Source organism: Trachemys scripta, chromosome 17, assembly GCF_013100865.1.
Source record: "Trachemys scripta elegans isolate TJP31775 chromosome 17, CAS_Tse_1.0, whole genome shotgun sequence".
Classification (NCBI taxonomy): domain Eukaryota; kingdom Metazoa; phylum Chordata; order Testudines; family Emydidae; genus Trachemys; species Trachemys scripta.
The window spans coordinates 22,623,006-22,640,571 of NC_048314.1; the positions used below are offsets into that span (position 1 = coordinate 22,623,006).

Here is a 17,566-nt window from a genome sequence, read left to right on the forward strand (position 1 = left end):
AATATGTAACTTTAAGGTGTGGGAACAAAGTAATAGCAAGGCTTGTCAATATTGAAAACGTTGACTTATTTCTATTTTTCTTTCCTTTCTCTCTTTAGGGAATAAGTGTTATTTTTAATGTTGCATTGGGATTATTAAAAGTGAGTATCCAACTTTAACATTGTTTCATTTAATACATCACCATGTACTGGCTGTGTTACAAAAATACTATAATCAAAAATCTTCCTGTATTATTGTTGTTGCTGTCTGGCATGCACTGCCTCTGTGGCTGTGCCATGTGTGGAAAATGTCCTATTGTGCAAGTGGAAACACGTGTTGCTATTTTAAGAAGGTTAAAAGATACTTTCTCGTGAGCTTAACAAAATAGCGGTTTCATTTTATTAGCATCTGTTATTGAAGCTATTTTTCAAAATCCGCTTTGCAAATATTGTTTCCTTTCTGCATGTTTCTAGACTACCAAGGATGACCTGTTATTGACGGACTTTGAAGGGGCTTTAAAGTTCTTCCGTGTACAGCTGCCCAAGAGATATCGGTCAGAGGAAAATGCAAAAAAGCTGATGGAGTTAGCTTGCAATATGAAGGTAAACATGTGAGGCCTGCAAGTTGTTCTCAGCAACTGTCTATCCCATATATATTGGCAGGGGGGTTCACATAACTTTGTGATTTATCTACCTCTAGATGCTTTGCAATGAAACAAATAGAGCTTAAGTGACTAAAAACAGTCCAATAAAGTTTAAAATCTGCGTAAAACTACACATATTGCATATACAGAAAAGCATTTATTTGCTCAAGTCTTTCTCCAATGATTTCTGCTAAATGCCCAGCAGCATCTCTCCTGGAGACAACTGGGAACAACACACTTGAAACAAAGTAAACAGTGCAGAGGCAGAAAATATGGTCCTTTTGAACGGAACAGAGCTATATTTAATTGTATACTACAGCAAGGAGCTCATTAAAAATGCATTGATAGGTACTACAAATTCTGTATATCTACTTGGGAGGCAAATGGAAGATGACCTTGCATTTCAAATTTCCCAAATTAATCAAGGTTGGCAAGTGATCCTGAAGCTTATATGTTCCTAATGTTAATTTTTTTTTTTTTTTTTTTTTTTTTGCTTCTGTTAAAAATTCTCCGTAAGTTGTGAACTTGACTGTTTTAAACCTGAGACTCTGCAGTGGGCTGTAGCAGGTTAATGGGAGGGCAGTTTTACACTATAAGCATTGATTTATGCTCTTTTGTACTCTGAAGAAGGTCTCCTCTATAATGAAATTAACCTAAGCAGAACTGTGTGTGGAGCTGTCTGCAGAAACTGCTGCACCTGCATTGCAGCTAGTTGGAAACCCTTGAATAATGTAGAAAGCTTTGTTTTCCCATGAGCAGCCCAAGTGGGAGGTTCACAGTATCACTCTTCATTTGGGGACTGTTAACTGAATGTATAAGACAGGGGTCGGCAACCTTTCAGAAATGCTGTGACGAGTCTTCATTTATTCACTCTCATTTAAGGTTTCGTGTGCCAGTAATAATTTTAACATTTTTAGAAGGTCTCTTTCTATAAGTCTATAATATATAACTAGGGTTACCATATTTCAGCAAGCAAAAAAGAGGACAGGAGGAGCCCCGCCCTAGCCCTGTCCTGCCCTAGCCCTGCCCCTTCCACCCCCTCCCATTTCCTGCCCCCCTCAGAACTCCCAACCCTCCCCCCGCTCCTTGTCCCCTGACTGCCCCCTCCTGGGACCCCTGCCCCTAACTGCCCCCCAGGCCCCCACCCCCTACCTGTACCCCCCCTCCCCCACACCTCCCCCCCCCCCCCCAAAAACCCCCCCCCACCCCCCCCCCCCCCCCCCCCCGTCTCTTGACTGCCCCCTCCAGAACCTCCCTGCCCCTTCTCCAACCCCTGGCCCCCTTATCCTGCTGCTCGTCCCAGCACGTTGGGCAGCGGGGGAGGAGCTCCAGACTGCCAGAGGCAATCTGCGAATGCAGGGAGGGAGGGATCTCTGCTGCAGGGGAAGTGGAAGAGGGGGGGCTCTCTGGCTGTTGGAGCCCCATGTAAGTGGCACCACCCGGCCGGCTGCCCTGTTAGCCACGCACGCTCTGCATCGGGGGGAAGTCCGGACATTTACAAATTCCCCCCCGGACGCTATTTTTATCTCAAAAAGCCGGACATGTCTGGGGGAATCCGGACGAATGGTAACCCTAATATAACTAAACTATTGTTGTATGTAACGTAAATAAGGTTTTAAAATATTTAAGACATTTCATTTAAAATTAAATTAAAATGTAGAGCCCCCCCGGACCGGTGGCCAGGACCCAGGCAGTTTGAGTGCCACTGAAAATCAGCTCGTGTGCCGCCTTTGGCATGCATGCCATAGGTTGCCTACTCCTGGTATAAGACATGATGTTTAAAACGAGTGCTCTGGCATGTACCGCACATGTTTCGTGTGCGGATATTTCTGAATCTTTCATAAGTGCCTTACAGTTTTAAAGAGTGCTGTTCTCCGTGGAGTAACCATCTAACCTGAGGTTTCTCTTACCAAGAGTGTAGTTCTTGTTTGTCTTCTCCCCAGAGTTGCTGCTTAAGCTAATAAAATTGCACTTGTCATACAGTCAAAACTTTATCAAAAGTTTGGGAAATACTGAGGGTGGCCAGATTTGATACTTGCACTTATGGTTAGTTGTGAAAGCACTAATGGGAAATCATTTAACATGAAGTAGGCTGAGCTGAACTATGCAAAGAGTTGTAGGGGTTAGAATAACATGAAGATGGAACGCAGTTGAAACCATGTTGGTCCCAGGATATTAGAGAGACAAGGTGGGTGAGGTAATAATCTTTTATTGGAACAACGTCTGTTGGTGAGAGAGACAAGCTATCTCGAAAGCTTTTGTCTCTCACCAACAGAAGTTGATCCAATAAAAGAGATTCCCTGACCCACCTTGTCGTCTTAAGATGGAACACCCAAATACTGTATCAAACACAACCAAGGAGGTTCTATGGAATACCATCAATTCTAGCCACATAGATCTAGACTCTGAAGTTTGAATGGTATGTAATAGCCACCTAATGTTGAGCTCCCTAAAAAAAAATTAGGAGCCCCCAGGGCCTATACAACAACCAGCCCAAGTGAAAGGTTTTGTGTGTTTAAGAGCCAGGAGGATTAACGTAGACACTATTTTGTAGCTTTTTAGAAACTGATGGCTTACATTGACAGAGAACTGAAACCCGGCTTTCCCTTCAAATAACAAGGAGCTTGCATCATTATTAAAAACACACAATGCTGACCTAGACATGCACTTTCTGAATATACTGGAGACTAACTCCTCATAAAACTTTTGCATTTAAAATAATTTAACATTGCTAAGTTTCGGCGAAGTGGCACAATTTAATAAACAACTCTGACTTTTTTTTTTTAACTCACTAATTTAAGACAAAGCCAAATTAACTTAGTGTAAAGGGAACAGCTAAAACTTTGAGAATTTCACCTTTGCTTTTAAATTCCAGAAAAGAGTTGGAAGGAAATTAGTTTTAAAAAGCATTCAGCCAAAATTTGATTCAAACCTGGGTAGACACCAGTTATCAGGGATGATTTGTGAGTAATGAAATTTGTACTGCCACAATGCAAAAATGGAACTATGTGACTCATTAGAGAAGGTCTTTCCAATCAAAACAACTGTCTGATTAAAAATAGCAAAGATACCAAACTCTGAAACCCAGAACTTAGAATTGGTCTCTGCCACAGAACCAAGTTGAGGTCCATCACGCTCCCATTTAGTTAACTATAGCATCATCGGGGTTTGCCAGGGGATCAAATATTGTGCTGCAAATTGATTCCAACTCTGTCATTACAAAGGAGGCTCTGTTCTACAAATGTAATTGCCTTGCTATTAATGTATCCTTTGTATTAATTAATAATTCCTATTTAATAATAGCTGTATGACAAAGTGCTTCTCTAGGAGATATTTCATTCAGTTCTATCGCTTGAGGTGCACAAAAATTTCTCAGATAGAAATTGTCCACCAGACCCTATTACTTAAATGTAATTATGTAAAATAGATGTAGCCTTTGACATAGGGAATAAGGATATCCTGGCAGTTACTGGTAATGAACACGGCATTAATTCACAGTGAAAGTCAACAGCTTCTCTTTAATCAAATCAAACTGTGAATATTGTAACTAAACCTTTAAACCACCACTTTAAAAGAGACCTTTAAACTAGATTCCCAAAAACCCCTTCTGTAGTGTCTCCTTTATAGCTGTGATCATTCAATTCTGAAATAGAGCTCTCTTATGTTTTTAAAGGAAACTTTCTAACTTCTTATGACCGTTTTAGATCTATATTTTATATTTATAATTTAACTATATATGCCAAGTTTTGGGGCAAAACCACTGGTGTTGGCACAAAATTTCTTTATACTTATAGCATGGCTAAAGGAACTCGGTATGCTGCTAGAGTCTAAGCATAGCTTTAATAGTATGGAAACATTCCTGGGCATTTGGGTTTTCCAGAGCTCTTTGCTCCACATTTGCCCGCTCCACTGCAGGGTCTCTACATAGACCTCAAAATGGCAGTTAACGGGTTTGTACTCCGTTCTGATCCAAAACCTGTGTAAGAAAAGGGAAATAAGCAGGATGAAGATGACCCAGTCTTGGCTGATTACAGACAGCATTGATATTAAATATGCATCTGGCTAATATCGTGTGCAACACTTGCATTGCCAAGAGTGCATTCACACATTTTACCTTTCACTTTTCACATCAGGAACTTCGTTCGTTTTCCCCTTCCCACTGCTGCCTAGGCTCCCTTTGTTTCAAGTGCACCTTGAACTAATGGCACAGCATATATATTGTACTATATAGGGAAGCCAGATGCAATTTGCATTGAAAGGGTTAACAGAATATGGAAGGCTGCTGAAGAGAATGCAGGTTGCTACACTGGGCTCTGAGCAAAAGCCCAATGCTTGCAGCTCTCACCCCCATGCACACTTTTTTTTTTTTTTTATTTGAATGCTGCATGTAATTGGTTCGACTTAAAATATAAGCCCATTGCTGTCTCACACACACAAAAAATCTCTTGCTTTTTACCTGAAAATGCTTTTGAACAGAAAAGGCCCTGATGTCAAGCTGAATCATTTATAGGAAGGGAAAAGTAGCCTGGCTGAGGCATTGTGATTACAACAGCATTCTGTTGAAAAGGAGGTCAGCTAATGATGAGCATGAAGTAATGCTAGATTCTTAAGGTCACACTTCATTGTTACAGTGAAATGTAAAAAGAGCCACTGCTACCTTCCTTGCCGCAGAAAAACTAGAATTTGGGATTCCTGCCTCCTCTGTGTCTCACAATGCAAATTCCAAGATTTCTGCTGCCGTTCCACTCGCACCGTTCCCACTGGGGCTGTATATTGGTGATCATCACAAAAAGAACCTTGTGATCACCCAGTAACTCATATCTAGAGCTAAGATTGGTTCTGATACACTCAGAAGTGTGGTGAGTTGAATACATTGGTGTGTGCTTATTTCCTTCCTTCTCAATGTTTAACATTCTCACTAATGTGAGATTCAGCATGTAAAAACCAGGACATGTTTCAATAAGTCCTTATGTAGTGAAACAAACTACTTATTAAGATTTTAACCCTTTCTCGAGAATGAAGCTAGTTCCTAAAGATCCCTTGTGAGTGTTTATTAAGTGTTTACTCTGTATTTTTCCTGATTAACTCTTATAACTGTAATTGTACTGCACAGAGACTCCAGCTAAGGAGATTGAAATATTTCAGTCGAAATCTGGTTAAAACATTTCTGTATAAATCTCACTAGAGGGAGCCTAGCTCTTAGTTTTCTGCAGCTTGTTCATCTCGGGCAAGACTGTTAATGATAAAGTAGGAAATAACCATAAACTGATTTTCATATGTCTGTCTTACTCTTTTGCAAAAGATTTGTTTAAACAAATACTTTAAAAAAAGGAGCCATCCCCATTTATCATGTAGCTAGCTTACTGAGATAATAGTAAGGCCCAGCAGCCTTTAATCATTGGAGAGCCAGTGTAAATCAGTGCTAGTCCACAAGTGAAGTGAGCCTGGTGGTCTCAGCATAGGCTGTATTGCTAAGCCACTACAGCACTTGGCATGTCTCGGAGCCTCAACAGAAGGAGAGGCTCTGGTGGGGTGGGTTTTGTTTAAAGATTTTTCTGTGTCTTCTGTAATGGTAGTGTCTGAGCACCACATATGCATTAATTAATTTATCCACCCTCTGTGAAGAAGAGGAGGATTCTTATCTCCATTTTACAAATGGGAACACTGGGGCAGTGAGACTCATTTGCTCAAGGTCCCAAAGGGAGGGAGTCTCTGACAGAGCTGGGAGGAGAACTTAGATCTCCGGAGTTCCAGAATGGTGCCTTACCTGCTTGTTACCAGACCATCATTTTTCTCTATCCTTCTCTCCCATTGGTGCTGATGTAGTCTGTTGTGGCTTGACTGAGATGTACAGGCAGCCCTGGGATTGGAGATTTTTTAAGTCAGGTATGAGCTAGCAGAGCTGTGTGATGAACCTTAAATAATGGAGATATCTTATCTCCTAGAACTGGAAGGGACCTTGAAAGGTCATCGACTCCAGCCCCTGCCTTCACTAGCAGGACCAAGTACTGATTTTGCCCCAGATCCCTAAGTGGCCTCCTCAAGGATTGAACTCACAACCCTGGATTTAGCAGGCCAATGCTCAAACCACTGAGCTATCCCCCTCCCGCCGCCCTTGCTCAGGCCCTTCCTGTTTTAGCAGTTTCATAAAAAGCATAGAAGGCATGTACGCATGACGTTAAAAATTAAAGCTGAAGAGGCAGCCTTAAAACTTCAACCTCATCAGATAAACACCTGTGCTCCAAAGAAGGCAGGAAGTGACAGAATATTTATTTGATTACGTTGAATAGGTCAAAAATTTTTGCCCAGTTCTAATTACTTCACTCTCAGAATACATGGGAAACATTTTAATCATATTTTGTAGCAGGCAGGTCTTGCCTGAGGTTTGCACCACTGACACTTTGGCCAGGAACTAATATGTTGTGTTTAATTTAGATTGGTCAGAAGAAGTTGAAGAAATATGAAAAGGAATATCATACCATGAGAGAGCAACAAGCACAACAGGAGGATCCTATAGAAAGATTTGAGGTAACACACTGCACACCTAGGTCATTTTGAGGCCTCTCAGGAAAGTCCTGCTCCAAATTCTGTTTCTTTCAGTTGTTTCTCTTTATTTGCCAGCATGCAGAGATTTTGCTAGGACAGCTTAATTCTGCCAAATGAACATTTAAAGAAATGCCTACTTGTGTTGATCAGTAGGGACGTTCCAGAGCAAGCCCCTTCGTAAAATGTTTCCATTAAATTGAAGGGCGGGATAGTGCAGATTTATACTTTTACACTTGGGTTCATAAAACTGCCTCAGAAGAGTCCATTTGTGTAATGTGCTGATGTCACCAAGTGACAGATATTTAAACAAACACACACAATTCTGGTGGGTATAAGCTCACCGCCATAAAGTCTTCACTCTCCTCCCCCATTTCTCTCTTCTCTCCCCTCCCCCCCCTCCCCTCTGTCCCCCTCCCCCCCCCCCCCGCGCGCGCGCACACACACACACACCCCTCCTTTCACAGCCCACAAAGTTTATTGCAAGCCTCGGAGGGAAACGCTTGTGGGAACATTGGCAGTGGACTCTCACCCCCACCTCTCCGCTGCCCAAAGCTTTGCTATGGCTCAGTGAGCTTCCCAGTAATGGCGAAGCAGAGTTACTAATAAATAGCTGCTTCTCAAAGGTCATTTTTTGCTTCGCTAACCATATGATGAATATAAAATAGTTAATTATTTGTTGTCACTAAAACACATGCAGCCAGAATTGGGTTTCCAGGCTGGTCTTACAGAGTGAATGTGTGAGCGGAGAGGCACTCAAAACAGTTTCTGGTAAACAAACTCCTTGAAAGAGCTTTTTTTTAAACTCGGGCGTTTTGTTTCCAATAGCGAGAGAACCGGCGACTGCAAGAAGCAAATATGAGGCTTGAACAAGAAAATGATGATCTTGCCCATGAACTGGTCACCAGCAAGATTGCACTGCGGAAGGATTTAGATAATGTAAGGCAAAACATTTCCCTCTGCTCTTGGGTGCAGATAAGCAAAACTTCATTTCTATTTACTCCTCTCATTTAATTCTTAATGTCTCATTGTGGGTGTCCATAGATGGATCGTGTTCTTACAATTACTTTGCAAACCTGCATTTTCCACTTATGAGACTGATAAATCTCACATTATTTCTTCACCTTGGGATGTTTTTCCATTTATCTTTTGCCTTCAGGCCTATGGATTGCTTATATATTTATAATGGAAAGCCTACTACCGTGGCCAGGCCAGGATTCTCTTAGGTCTCACGAGGTAAGCAAGGGCAAGTTTGGCCATTTATTGAATTGGAGACCTTTAAGGGACATTCAACAAGTGGTGGTGCTTGATGTAAGCGCAGCTCTTCTTTCCAAGTCAGTACTCGGTGATTATCCCAGCATGGCACTAGGCTGCACTATGCTGCTGAAGGTCCCATCTGAAGGATACCTAAAACTGAGGCTCTCACCCCCCCCCCTCCCCGGTCATGAAAAGAGCCCAAGGTAATTTGAGGGAGAGAAGAGGTATTGGCTCTTTCATGGAGCCAAATTCCTACTTGGAAAGTTGCATTCTGACCTCCCTGATATCCCCTAGCGTGTAAATCAGCAATGTTGTTCTTCCTCTCATGTTGTGTAGTGTAATTGGTGTAGAATGGCTTCTGTGTTTGTCACAGAGGTGGCTGAGCAGTTGCTACATGTATAGACTGTAAAACCCATCTTGGTCTTGCAGGATGCAGGTGCTTCTCACTCTTGATTGTTTTTGCCACTATGTTGGATAAGAGACAGTATGTAGCTGGAGTCTAGAAAGCCCATTTTCTGACCCTTAGTGACATTATGGTGTCTTCTGTTTTCTGACTTCCTGGTAGCCGTTTAGTCTGTGTATATCGTTTCACTGTCAGCAAAGCACATAAGAACCACTAAGTCCCTTTGACTTTCAATGGGACTTAGATTCTTAAGTCTCTTAGGTGCTTTTCAAAATTTCATCCTGTGTGTTTTGGCTTGCTGAAGTGTGCCAATATGGATTGAATTTATTATGACTCTTCACCCCCACCCTCCACGCCCTCCAATGTATTTGCAGTCACATTGGTCATTTCCCATATCAATAGTTTTCTAAAGGCAAATGCACTGGAGGGTACATTCTTGTACTGATCAAGTGTTTACAGGTGTGTTAAGATGAGAGAATACCCTTGATGCTAAAAATTAACGTCTTCAAAGATTCTTATAAAACTCGGTCATCTTCTTGTTCCTTGTTCATTTTGCACAGATGCTTGATTTCCAGTTGTGTTACTTGGGTTTTTCTTTGCTGTCTCTTCCCTTCATGTCAGATTTAGATAATCACATTGGGGATGTTTTGCTAGAATATACTTTTGCAGAGACAGAAGGACTGAAACACTGCCTTAGACAGCACACATGGTAGGGCAAAATGAACTGGCATTTCTGCTGCTGCCTCTGAACTGATGTAGATATTACCAATCCACCTGGAAATACGTGGGAAAGAAAGAAAGTGCTTGTGTCATACCATTCTCATTCTGTATGAAGATACATTCATTTGTGAAATCCCAGCGGAAGCTGGCTTTTAGAAATTGTATAAGCCAGGATTTGACAGACTTTAAAGTGTTTCAGCCCACCAACCTAAGTGAAGTAGGGATTCCCACTCTTTACTGGGAAAGTTTCTTCAGGAAAAATATTGGAAGTTCTTACTGTTTCAGAGTGAGAATTTATACCAGTGGATGAATGCTCTGTAGTGTTATGAAAACCTGCTATAAATATGAATAATAAATTCCATTATCCTTTTGTTCTGGGTAGGGACTTCACAAAATACCAGCATGTTCACCTTGTTACACCTCCTTTTCCATTTCAGCAAAGACATAATAGAGGAATATGAGGACAGCTGAGCAGTTGTGCTCAAAGGATGGGCCCCAACATAAAATGCATCTTTTGTTGCTTTTGATATTCACTAGTAACTCTGTGACCACTTGAACCCATATGGGATTTAGCTGTGCTCTAATGTTGACTTGCTTATACAAAGCAGAATTAAGCCAAACTTCTGAGGTAGCCCATTGGATTTGGTTATAATCTGTCCATCCTCCAAAGATGGCTAAATGAAGTTGACAGAATTGCCCTTGAGGGGACTTCCGTGATTTGACACTGGATTAATTCTTCTGTTTGGGCCCTGAGATCATGTTCCATTTCAACTAGTCAACTTCTCCTGGAAGAAAAGTACTAAAAGACATTGTGTAATACACCCTTTCTGATCCCTTAAAGGCACGTTTGCAATCTCATAGCCTAGATAGATCAAAGCAAAGAATGGAAATTAAGCAGCTTCCTTCATTTCCTCTATACTAGCCCAGAAATTAAGCTTCAGTCATCGTCTTTTGTTGGAGTCAGATGTCCAGCTTTCTTCAACTTCAAAACAATTTGGAGCCAATGGATATCGACAAGTCCGTCCCTTAGGATTGTGCCCCTATTTTTAAGGATCATCAAAACTTTAGTGGACTAAAATTCACTGTGATTTTCTTCCTTTCAAAGGGATTGAGACAGTTGCTTTCTGAAGTCTTTAAACCTTTTGAGTTATTGATCATATTGATCATATATGTAATCAATACATCTATCTGTGAGGCCTGAGCTATTGTATTTAAACAGCAATGTTGGAAAAGATGCATACCTTTGCAGTAATGGTTTTGAGTGACTTATCTTATGTGATTGGGGGGGGGGGGAATCAACCTAAGGAGCTTTTCAAGGTTGTTGTCAGTTCTGGTCTTTTCCAGTTTAATTTATCCTTTGTCTTTTTACATCCCCAAAAGGTATTTATCAAGGCCAGACTCATCATCCTAGTAGATCTCAGAAGGAAAGTGAAGAAATGTGTTCTGTCTTACCTGATCAGAAAGACGAGTTAATGTACAGCTGTGGTGAAGTGGTTTGGCATAGTACTGCACTGATCCCTCGGGCTCAGATCGAAGGGAACTCATGGGAGCAAGGAGTACTGTACGCCAAGCTCATTTTAATTTTCTGTTCAATGTACACATTTTCTGCCTGGGTATTGGGTACGTAGTGGAACAGATTGACATTGGACTGTTCTCATTTGCTTGTATTAGATGCTGTTTGTAATGCAAACTCTTCTGGATGGCTTAAGAAACGAGGGAGTAACTGCCTTCATGGGCAGGTGTCATGTCTATTTTGATTTGGCGAAGCTCTCATGGGGCTTTCTCAATGAATGTATTCTCACCACAGCTTGGACATTTGCAAAGTGAACATGAGATTTGGATTGTTAAAGTTTTTTATTATAGATCATCTTTCAAATAGTTATCTGTTCTATGTCTTCCATTGTCCTTTAGTTTACTATTCTGGTCCCAGGCCCAAGTGAAAAGGGAGTAATTATTTCTCTAATTGGATTTCTTCCTGGGAGCAATCATTCAGATGCTGACTTTGCTGAGGCCGGTCACTGAAATTAAAGAAGAGCTTTTGGAGGGAGGGTTATCTATGCAGAACAGAGATGCCACACTGACTCCCAGTCTTCTAGGCTAACCACCATTCGCTATTTGTGAAGCATGTACAGTGTGCCTGGCAGTACATAGGACATGAAAGAAAACATGTTATGTGGCCCAGAAAGCTAAATCATTAAGGACTTTCTCCTTCTCACTCTCCCACCCCCCAGAAATGATTAATTTGTGTCTTTCTATTGATGTGATTAAGCATCTGTCAGGTGCTATTTCTACCTTCATAAGGATAAGACTACAGGACTTGGCCATTCACTCACATTAGGAGACCAGTTGTGGTTTACTGAGTTTTGTTGGTTACCAAGTGAATAGATGCAAATAAAAAGAAGTCTCCCAATGTGTTTTGCTCATGTATTTTAGCAAAGGTAGTCTTGTTTTAATTTTCACCTGCATAGTTTCCATGGACTCTCAGAATATACTAGGAACAGCCAGAGAGTCTTTATAATAAGGTCTCGGTTTTGCGGTGTTTCTTCTGTTAAATGATGGTTGAGAAGTGGGGAACAGGGTCTCCTGTGAGATTGGTCAGGGTGAGGACTGCTACTAAGGTCCGCCTGATGGGAATAAGGATAATTGTGCAGCAGGCATGCAGTCTCCAGGGGAACTGTTTTTCATATTGAAGCTGTAGGAAGCACCAAAAATGACAGATAAGTTTGTTCTTGTGATGATCTGATATCAAAAATGGTCCCTTTATCTCCTTTGATGGTACTTGTAATGAAACCGAAGAGTGTAGAATGAGGCTGTTGCCTTGGCAGAGTCCCATGGGTCTGGTGTGCCGTTGGATGCCAAGAGGCATAGGCACAATGGCGCATACAATTCTTTAGTGATGGGAAATCCTGTGCTTGATGTTCTGCTCTATGGTGTGTGTTTCAGGCAGAGGAAAAGGCGGATGCGCTGAATAAGGAATTGCTAATGACCAAACAGAAGTTAATTGATGCAGAAGAAGAAAAAAGGCGACTAGAAGAGGAGTCTGCTCAGGTTATGGGCGTTTCTGTTGCTTTCACGTTTCTGTAAAGCAGGGAAATTAAGAAAACGAGACCTGCATAGGAAGGGCTTATTGTTCCAAGTTATCCTTCTGCCTCTCGATCAGTGTAAAGAGCATAGAGAAACAGAGTTCAGGGTCCCTTTGAAAGCTGCTGCTTATTGTAATTTAATATTTAACTAACTTGGAAGCATGGATGCATGCGGACAGTGTTACTACAGATGGAAGCAACATAGGATTCAAACTGTCACCATTTACCCCAGTGAATTCCTCGTACATATCCTACCACAAACCAACCCAATTTTCCTGATATACCTGCCCATCAGTGTCTCAAACTAGCTTCGTAGCTACACCCTAGATTGCAGTGGGGCTGGACTAGCCCATTGCTTCTCAGAGGTAGAAAGGCTTGTCATCTCCGAAGGGTTATGAGTTAGAGGAGTGAAGGTGGGTTGTCTTCTGCAGACGTCAGATTATTTTTTAAGGTATTGTAAATATGTAATCTTTCTCTTTATTTTACTGCAGCTGAAGGAAATGTGTCGTAGGGAACTAGACAAGGCAGAGTCGGAGATTAAAAAGAATAGCTCTATTATTGGTGACTATAAACAGGTAAGTGCAGTTTGGATAGGGATGGGGCATACTGCTCTCACATGCCAGGAAATTCTCTGGTATTTAGCATTTATTTTCCAGACATCCCCATAGAAGTACAATATTTGCCATGCATTTACTGGGACTTCTGAGATATTTAAGTGGAGCAGCTGTGGTGGTTTTCATGCTTTTTTGGCTGAGATCACAATGTTCTATTTATCTCTGACTTAAATCTTTATAGGGTGCCACGTGCCAATTACCCATCGTATCCATTATGAAGAACATAAAGTTATTTGAATGGGCTATGGTCTTACAATCTAAAGGCTTTGCTGCTAACTTCACTCCAAAAGTTTTCTCCCCCATAGTCCCTTCTCCCACCAGATGGTGATGATAAAGAAGCCCTTTAGTTTGGTTCAGCCCTATGACAGTGTTTCAGAATGTTAGGTTTGGATTCCCACTCCTGCAGTGCATGATATCCAATCCATAGCTCCATTTACTAGGAATTTAGCCTCAAGATATCCTTAGGCTGCATCAAACAAACCTCAAGGGGTAGGTATGGCTAGCCACACCCACTGTCATGGTTGTTTACTTGATTCCCAAGGCAATGGAAGGAACTATGCTTCCTCTCAATTTGTCTTGACTCCCCCAGAGAGGCTGAACTATAAACTTATTTGCTTATTGGCTACAGCCTTAGAGGCACATATGTAATTCCATGCATTACTGCATGTATGTTGTGTGACTGCAGTGAAATACCCTGCTGTAATGCCTCCGTGCACGCAGCAGGATCCAGGTTGCTTTAGAAACCTTGACTCTGAATTTCCTGACTCTTCTGGGGCCCTTAAAATCTCCACTTTGCTGCTGCTGTAGCACAGGAGTTTGGTTTTAATATTTATTGAGCAACTGCTGCGTGGTAACAGAATTTTGCTTTGTTAGATTTGCTCCCAGCTGAGCGAGCGACTGGAGAAGCAACAAACAGCAAATAAAGCTGAAATGGAGAAAATACGGGTAAGAGGATGCATGTTACCAGGATCTTCACTATTTAAACATTATCAACCTAATGAATCTGTGCACTTATGATCTTTTAAAAAATTCTTTAACGAATTAGCTAGAATGATGTGTTGCACCCAGCAACTTCCGTGTTTCGCTGTTGGCACAAGTACAGATGAAATAAATGGCACCTACAGCATTCGTTGGCTGCCGTATAGTTTCAGGAAGGGGCAGTTAATTTCCAGCTCCCCCTACCACACCATCCTGTAACATGCTGTTACTGTTCAATAACTGATGTAAGCTGTCATGAGGGATTTCTTGCTGTAGCAGGAGAAGGCACCACCAGCCTGCTTTGACCATAATGTAACATTGAGGGAATGCAGAAATAATTATCCCAAGAAGAGAGTTTTACCAACAACAAACTGTCCCTTGGACTCTGTGCTTAGTACAGTCACCCTGTGCAGCCAGTGGACTTGTGGTCCTGTGGCCATCAGACTATTCAGTGCATGCTTGGTCTGCCTTGCCAGTTAGTTTTAGTGGTGTTTGCCTCGTGTCTGTCAAATCTAATCCATAGGAGGTTCTACAGAGAATTTTCCCCCTTGATAAAGCTGATTGCATTTCAGCACAGATCAGAAGGTGCAATCATTTTTCTTCCAGATTCATGGCTCTTTGTGAAATCTTTTGAAATATCTATTTAGCTCTGGACACTGCATATTACCTGCTACCGCAATGTGAACAATACTTTGGACTTCCATAATGCTGTCACCTGAGGCTCCCAAAGCACTTTGGACATTTTAAGCTTCATAACATTCCAGTTATGTAGATAATACTACTGAGGGAATTCTATGCCACTGCACGGGCACAGAATTCATGTTCCCCGCAGATTTCTTTGCTTCCCTGCAGAAAAATGACTTTTTGACAGGGAAGCAAAGGGAAGCTGCCAGAGCAGTCACGTGCCCCTCCCCAGCAGCACAGACACATTGTTTCAGGCGCCTGGAGCAGCTGGCAGAGAGGTAAATCACTGTGGGAGGGGGTGGTGCTAGGGACGCCCCAGGTGGGGCCCAGTCAAACCCACCCCCATGCATCTGGACCCCCCACTGAGCCTCACCCCCTTGCACCCAGGAGCTCCCCCCCCACTCAAACCCCCACCCCGCCAAGCCTGGACCGTGATGAGCCCCCGAACCCGGGCCTGGGGATGCCCTGGCTGGTGGCTCCTGCCCTGGCTGGTGGCTCCTACCTTGGGCTGGGCTCAGCTGCTAGTCCCAGCTGGGCTAGGGGTGGGGGCAGAGTGCACTTCCCCTGCACAGAGTAGTCAGGGCCAGACCCACCCCGAGAAACCTCCTCTGGCTACAGGAAGCTCCGCCCCTGTCCCACTCCACTTCCTGTCCCCATCGCTCCTCAACCACGGGGGGAAAGGGGTCACTGTACAGCGAGCTGCTCACCGATCTGCCCAACCCCCATGCATCCAGACCCTCCTGCCGAGCCTCGACACCCCACACCCAGAACTACCCACCAACCCCTCGCACCCAAACATCCACCCCGCCGAGCCTGGCCCTCCCTGATGAGCCCCCTGCATCCAATGCCCCCCACCCCTCTGCATCCAGACTCCTCACCCCTGCACCCAGACCACAGCCCGATGAGCCCTCCACACTCAAACCCCCACCCACCTGATAAGCCCCACCCCCTATGCATCTGGACCCCCACCCCACTGAGCCCCAAGCAGCTGCATCTGGACCCCCACCCCACAGAGCCCCAAGCAGCTGCACCTGGACCCCCACCCCACTGAGTCCCACTCCCTCAGCACCCAGACCCCCTGCTGAGCCCCCAGCACCTGGACACCCTAGTGAACCTCCACACCCCGACGAGCCCCATCCCCCCACAGCCAGACCTCCCTGCCAAGCCCCAACCAACTTCACCTGGACCCCCTGCAGAGTCCCTTTGCCCCTACATCCAGAAACCCTCCAAGGCGCCCCTGTGCATCCAGATCATACCTGGACCCCCCCCCCCGCGCTGCCCCACACAGAACCCTTTTACCCCACTCCTGGATCCCCCCAACATTAAGCCCCTCCACACTGGATCCTGCCCATACTTGCTGCGCCTAGGACAGAGTAGCAGTGACCTGGGCTGTTTTCTGGGGCAGGACTGGCCCTTGTGCTGTGTCAGGGTCAGACTCCGCTGAGTTTGTGTCCCCGGGTGAGGGTGCGGGGGGCTGCAGGGTGATCTCCCATCTCCATGCAGCCAGTTGCCTGTGCACCCCACTGCCATGCTGGAGCCTTCACGTTTATTGACAAATTTTGCAGAATTTTAAAATATCGTGCGCAGAATTTTAATATTTTGTGTGTGCAGAATTCCTGCAGGGGTAAGACAAGTATCAATCCCCCATTTGTAGAATGGACCTCTGAAGTTGAGGCATAGACCAGCTATGTGATTTGTTCAGGATCACACAGTACATCAGTGGCAGAGCTGGGAGTAGATCTGATTCCCTGGTTCCTAGTGCCTGCTCAAACCATTGCATCTTGCTTCTTATCCTGAATGTGATGGTTACGTTGGTGGGAGGAGTTATACCACAGAGACCTTTGCAGTGTGGATGGATGTTGAGTGAGGAGTGTGCCGCCTGCTTGCTCTCTCCCATTACTGCTGCTTTAGAAGTGATGTGTGTGTAGGGTGACCAGACAGCAAGTGTGAAAAATCGGGACGGGGGTGGGGGGTAATAGGAGCCTATATAAGAAAAAGACCCAAAAATCAGGACTTCTCCCTATAAAATCGGGACATCTGGTCACCCTATGTGTGTGTTACAAAACACTTCATAGAAAACTCCACAAACCACAGCAGGAATGGGGATGTATGAGTGACGCAAGCTCTTATTTGCCTGCTTTGCCTGTGCTATTTTGTCTACCCACACAGGTGAATAAAGGGAGTTGCCTAAATGCGTGTGGGTCATTGACTCTCCACCCACCCCCCTCACACTACTCCAGTGCAGGGGCAGGAAATGTTTCTGGTAAGTTTACCAGCATCCTTAACAGAAATGCAGTCAGATGTTTTTGATTTTAGCAAAAAGTGGATGACTGTGAACACTGCCGAGAGTTCTTCAATAAAGAAGGACGTGTGAAGGTCGCCAGCTCTGCCAAGGAGGCTTCTGATGAGGACACAGATGAGGAAAAGGAGAGTCTGAAAAACCAGCTGAGGGAAATGGAGCTTGAGCTGGCCCAAACCAAACTGCAGTTAGTCGAAGCAGAGTGTAAAATACAGGTAATACTTGGGGGTTATTTGTTACTCAGCAGAGCTGTCTTATATTTGTAGAAAAATGTATTTTGAATGGGTCGACTAGAGTAGATACTGTTGGCTGAAACTGTAACCTGCTATTTCTTGTGTGGGAGATCTAACCAAACATTTAGTT

At 43.6% G+C, this 17,566-nt stretch overlaps 1 protein-coding gene across 1 annotated transcript in view; it reads left to right on the plus strand.

Annotated features, from left to right (window-relative positions):
• Nucleotides 1-17,566, plus strand: part of RABGAP1 (RAB GTPase activating protein 1) — a 113,260-nt gene that overhangs the window by 92,223 nt on the left and 3,471 nt on the right. The window contains exons 18-25 of the mRNA XM_034793917.1: nt 99-140; nt 453-581; nt 7,058-7,150; nt 7,994-8,104; nt 12,489-12,593; nt 13,120-13,203; nt 14,116-14,187; nt 17,221-17,418. Coding sequence (XP_034649808.1) covers nt 99-140; nt 453-581; nt 7,058-7,150; nt 7,994-8,104; nt 12,489-12,593; nt 13,120-13,203; nt 14,116-14,187; nt 17,221-17,418 — 834 coding nt within the window. The remainder of the gene's footprint in view (nt 1-98; nt 141-452; nt 582-7,057; nt 7,151-7,993; nt 8,105-12,488; nt 12,594-13,119; nt 13,204-14,115; nt 14,188-17,220; nt 17,419-17,566) is intronic.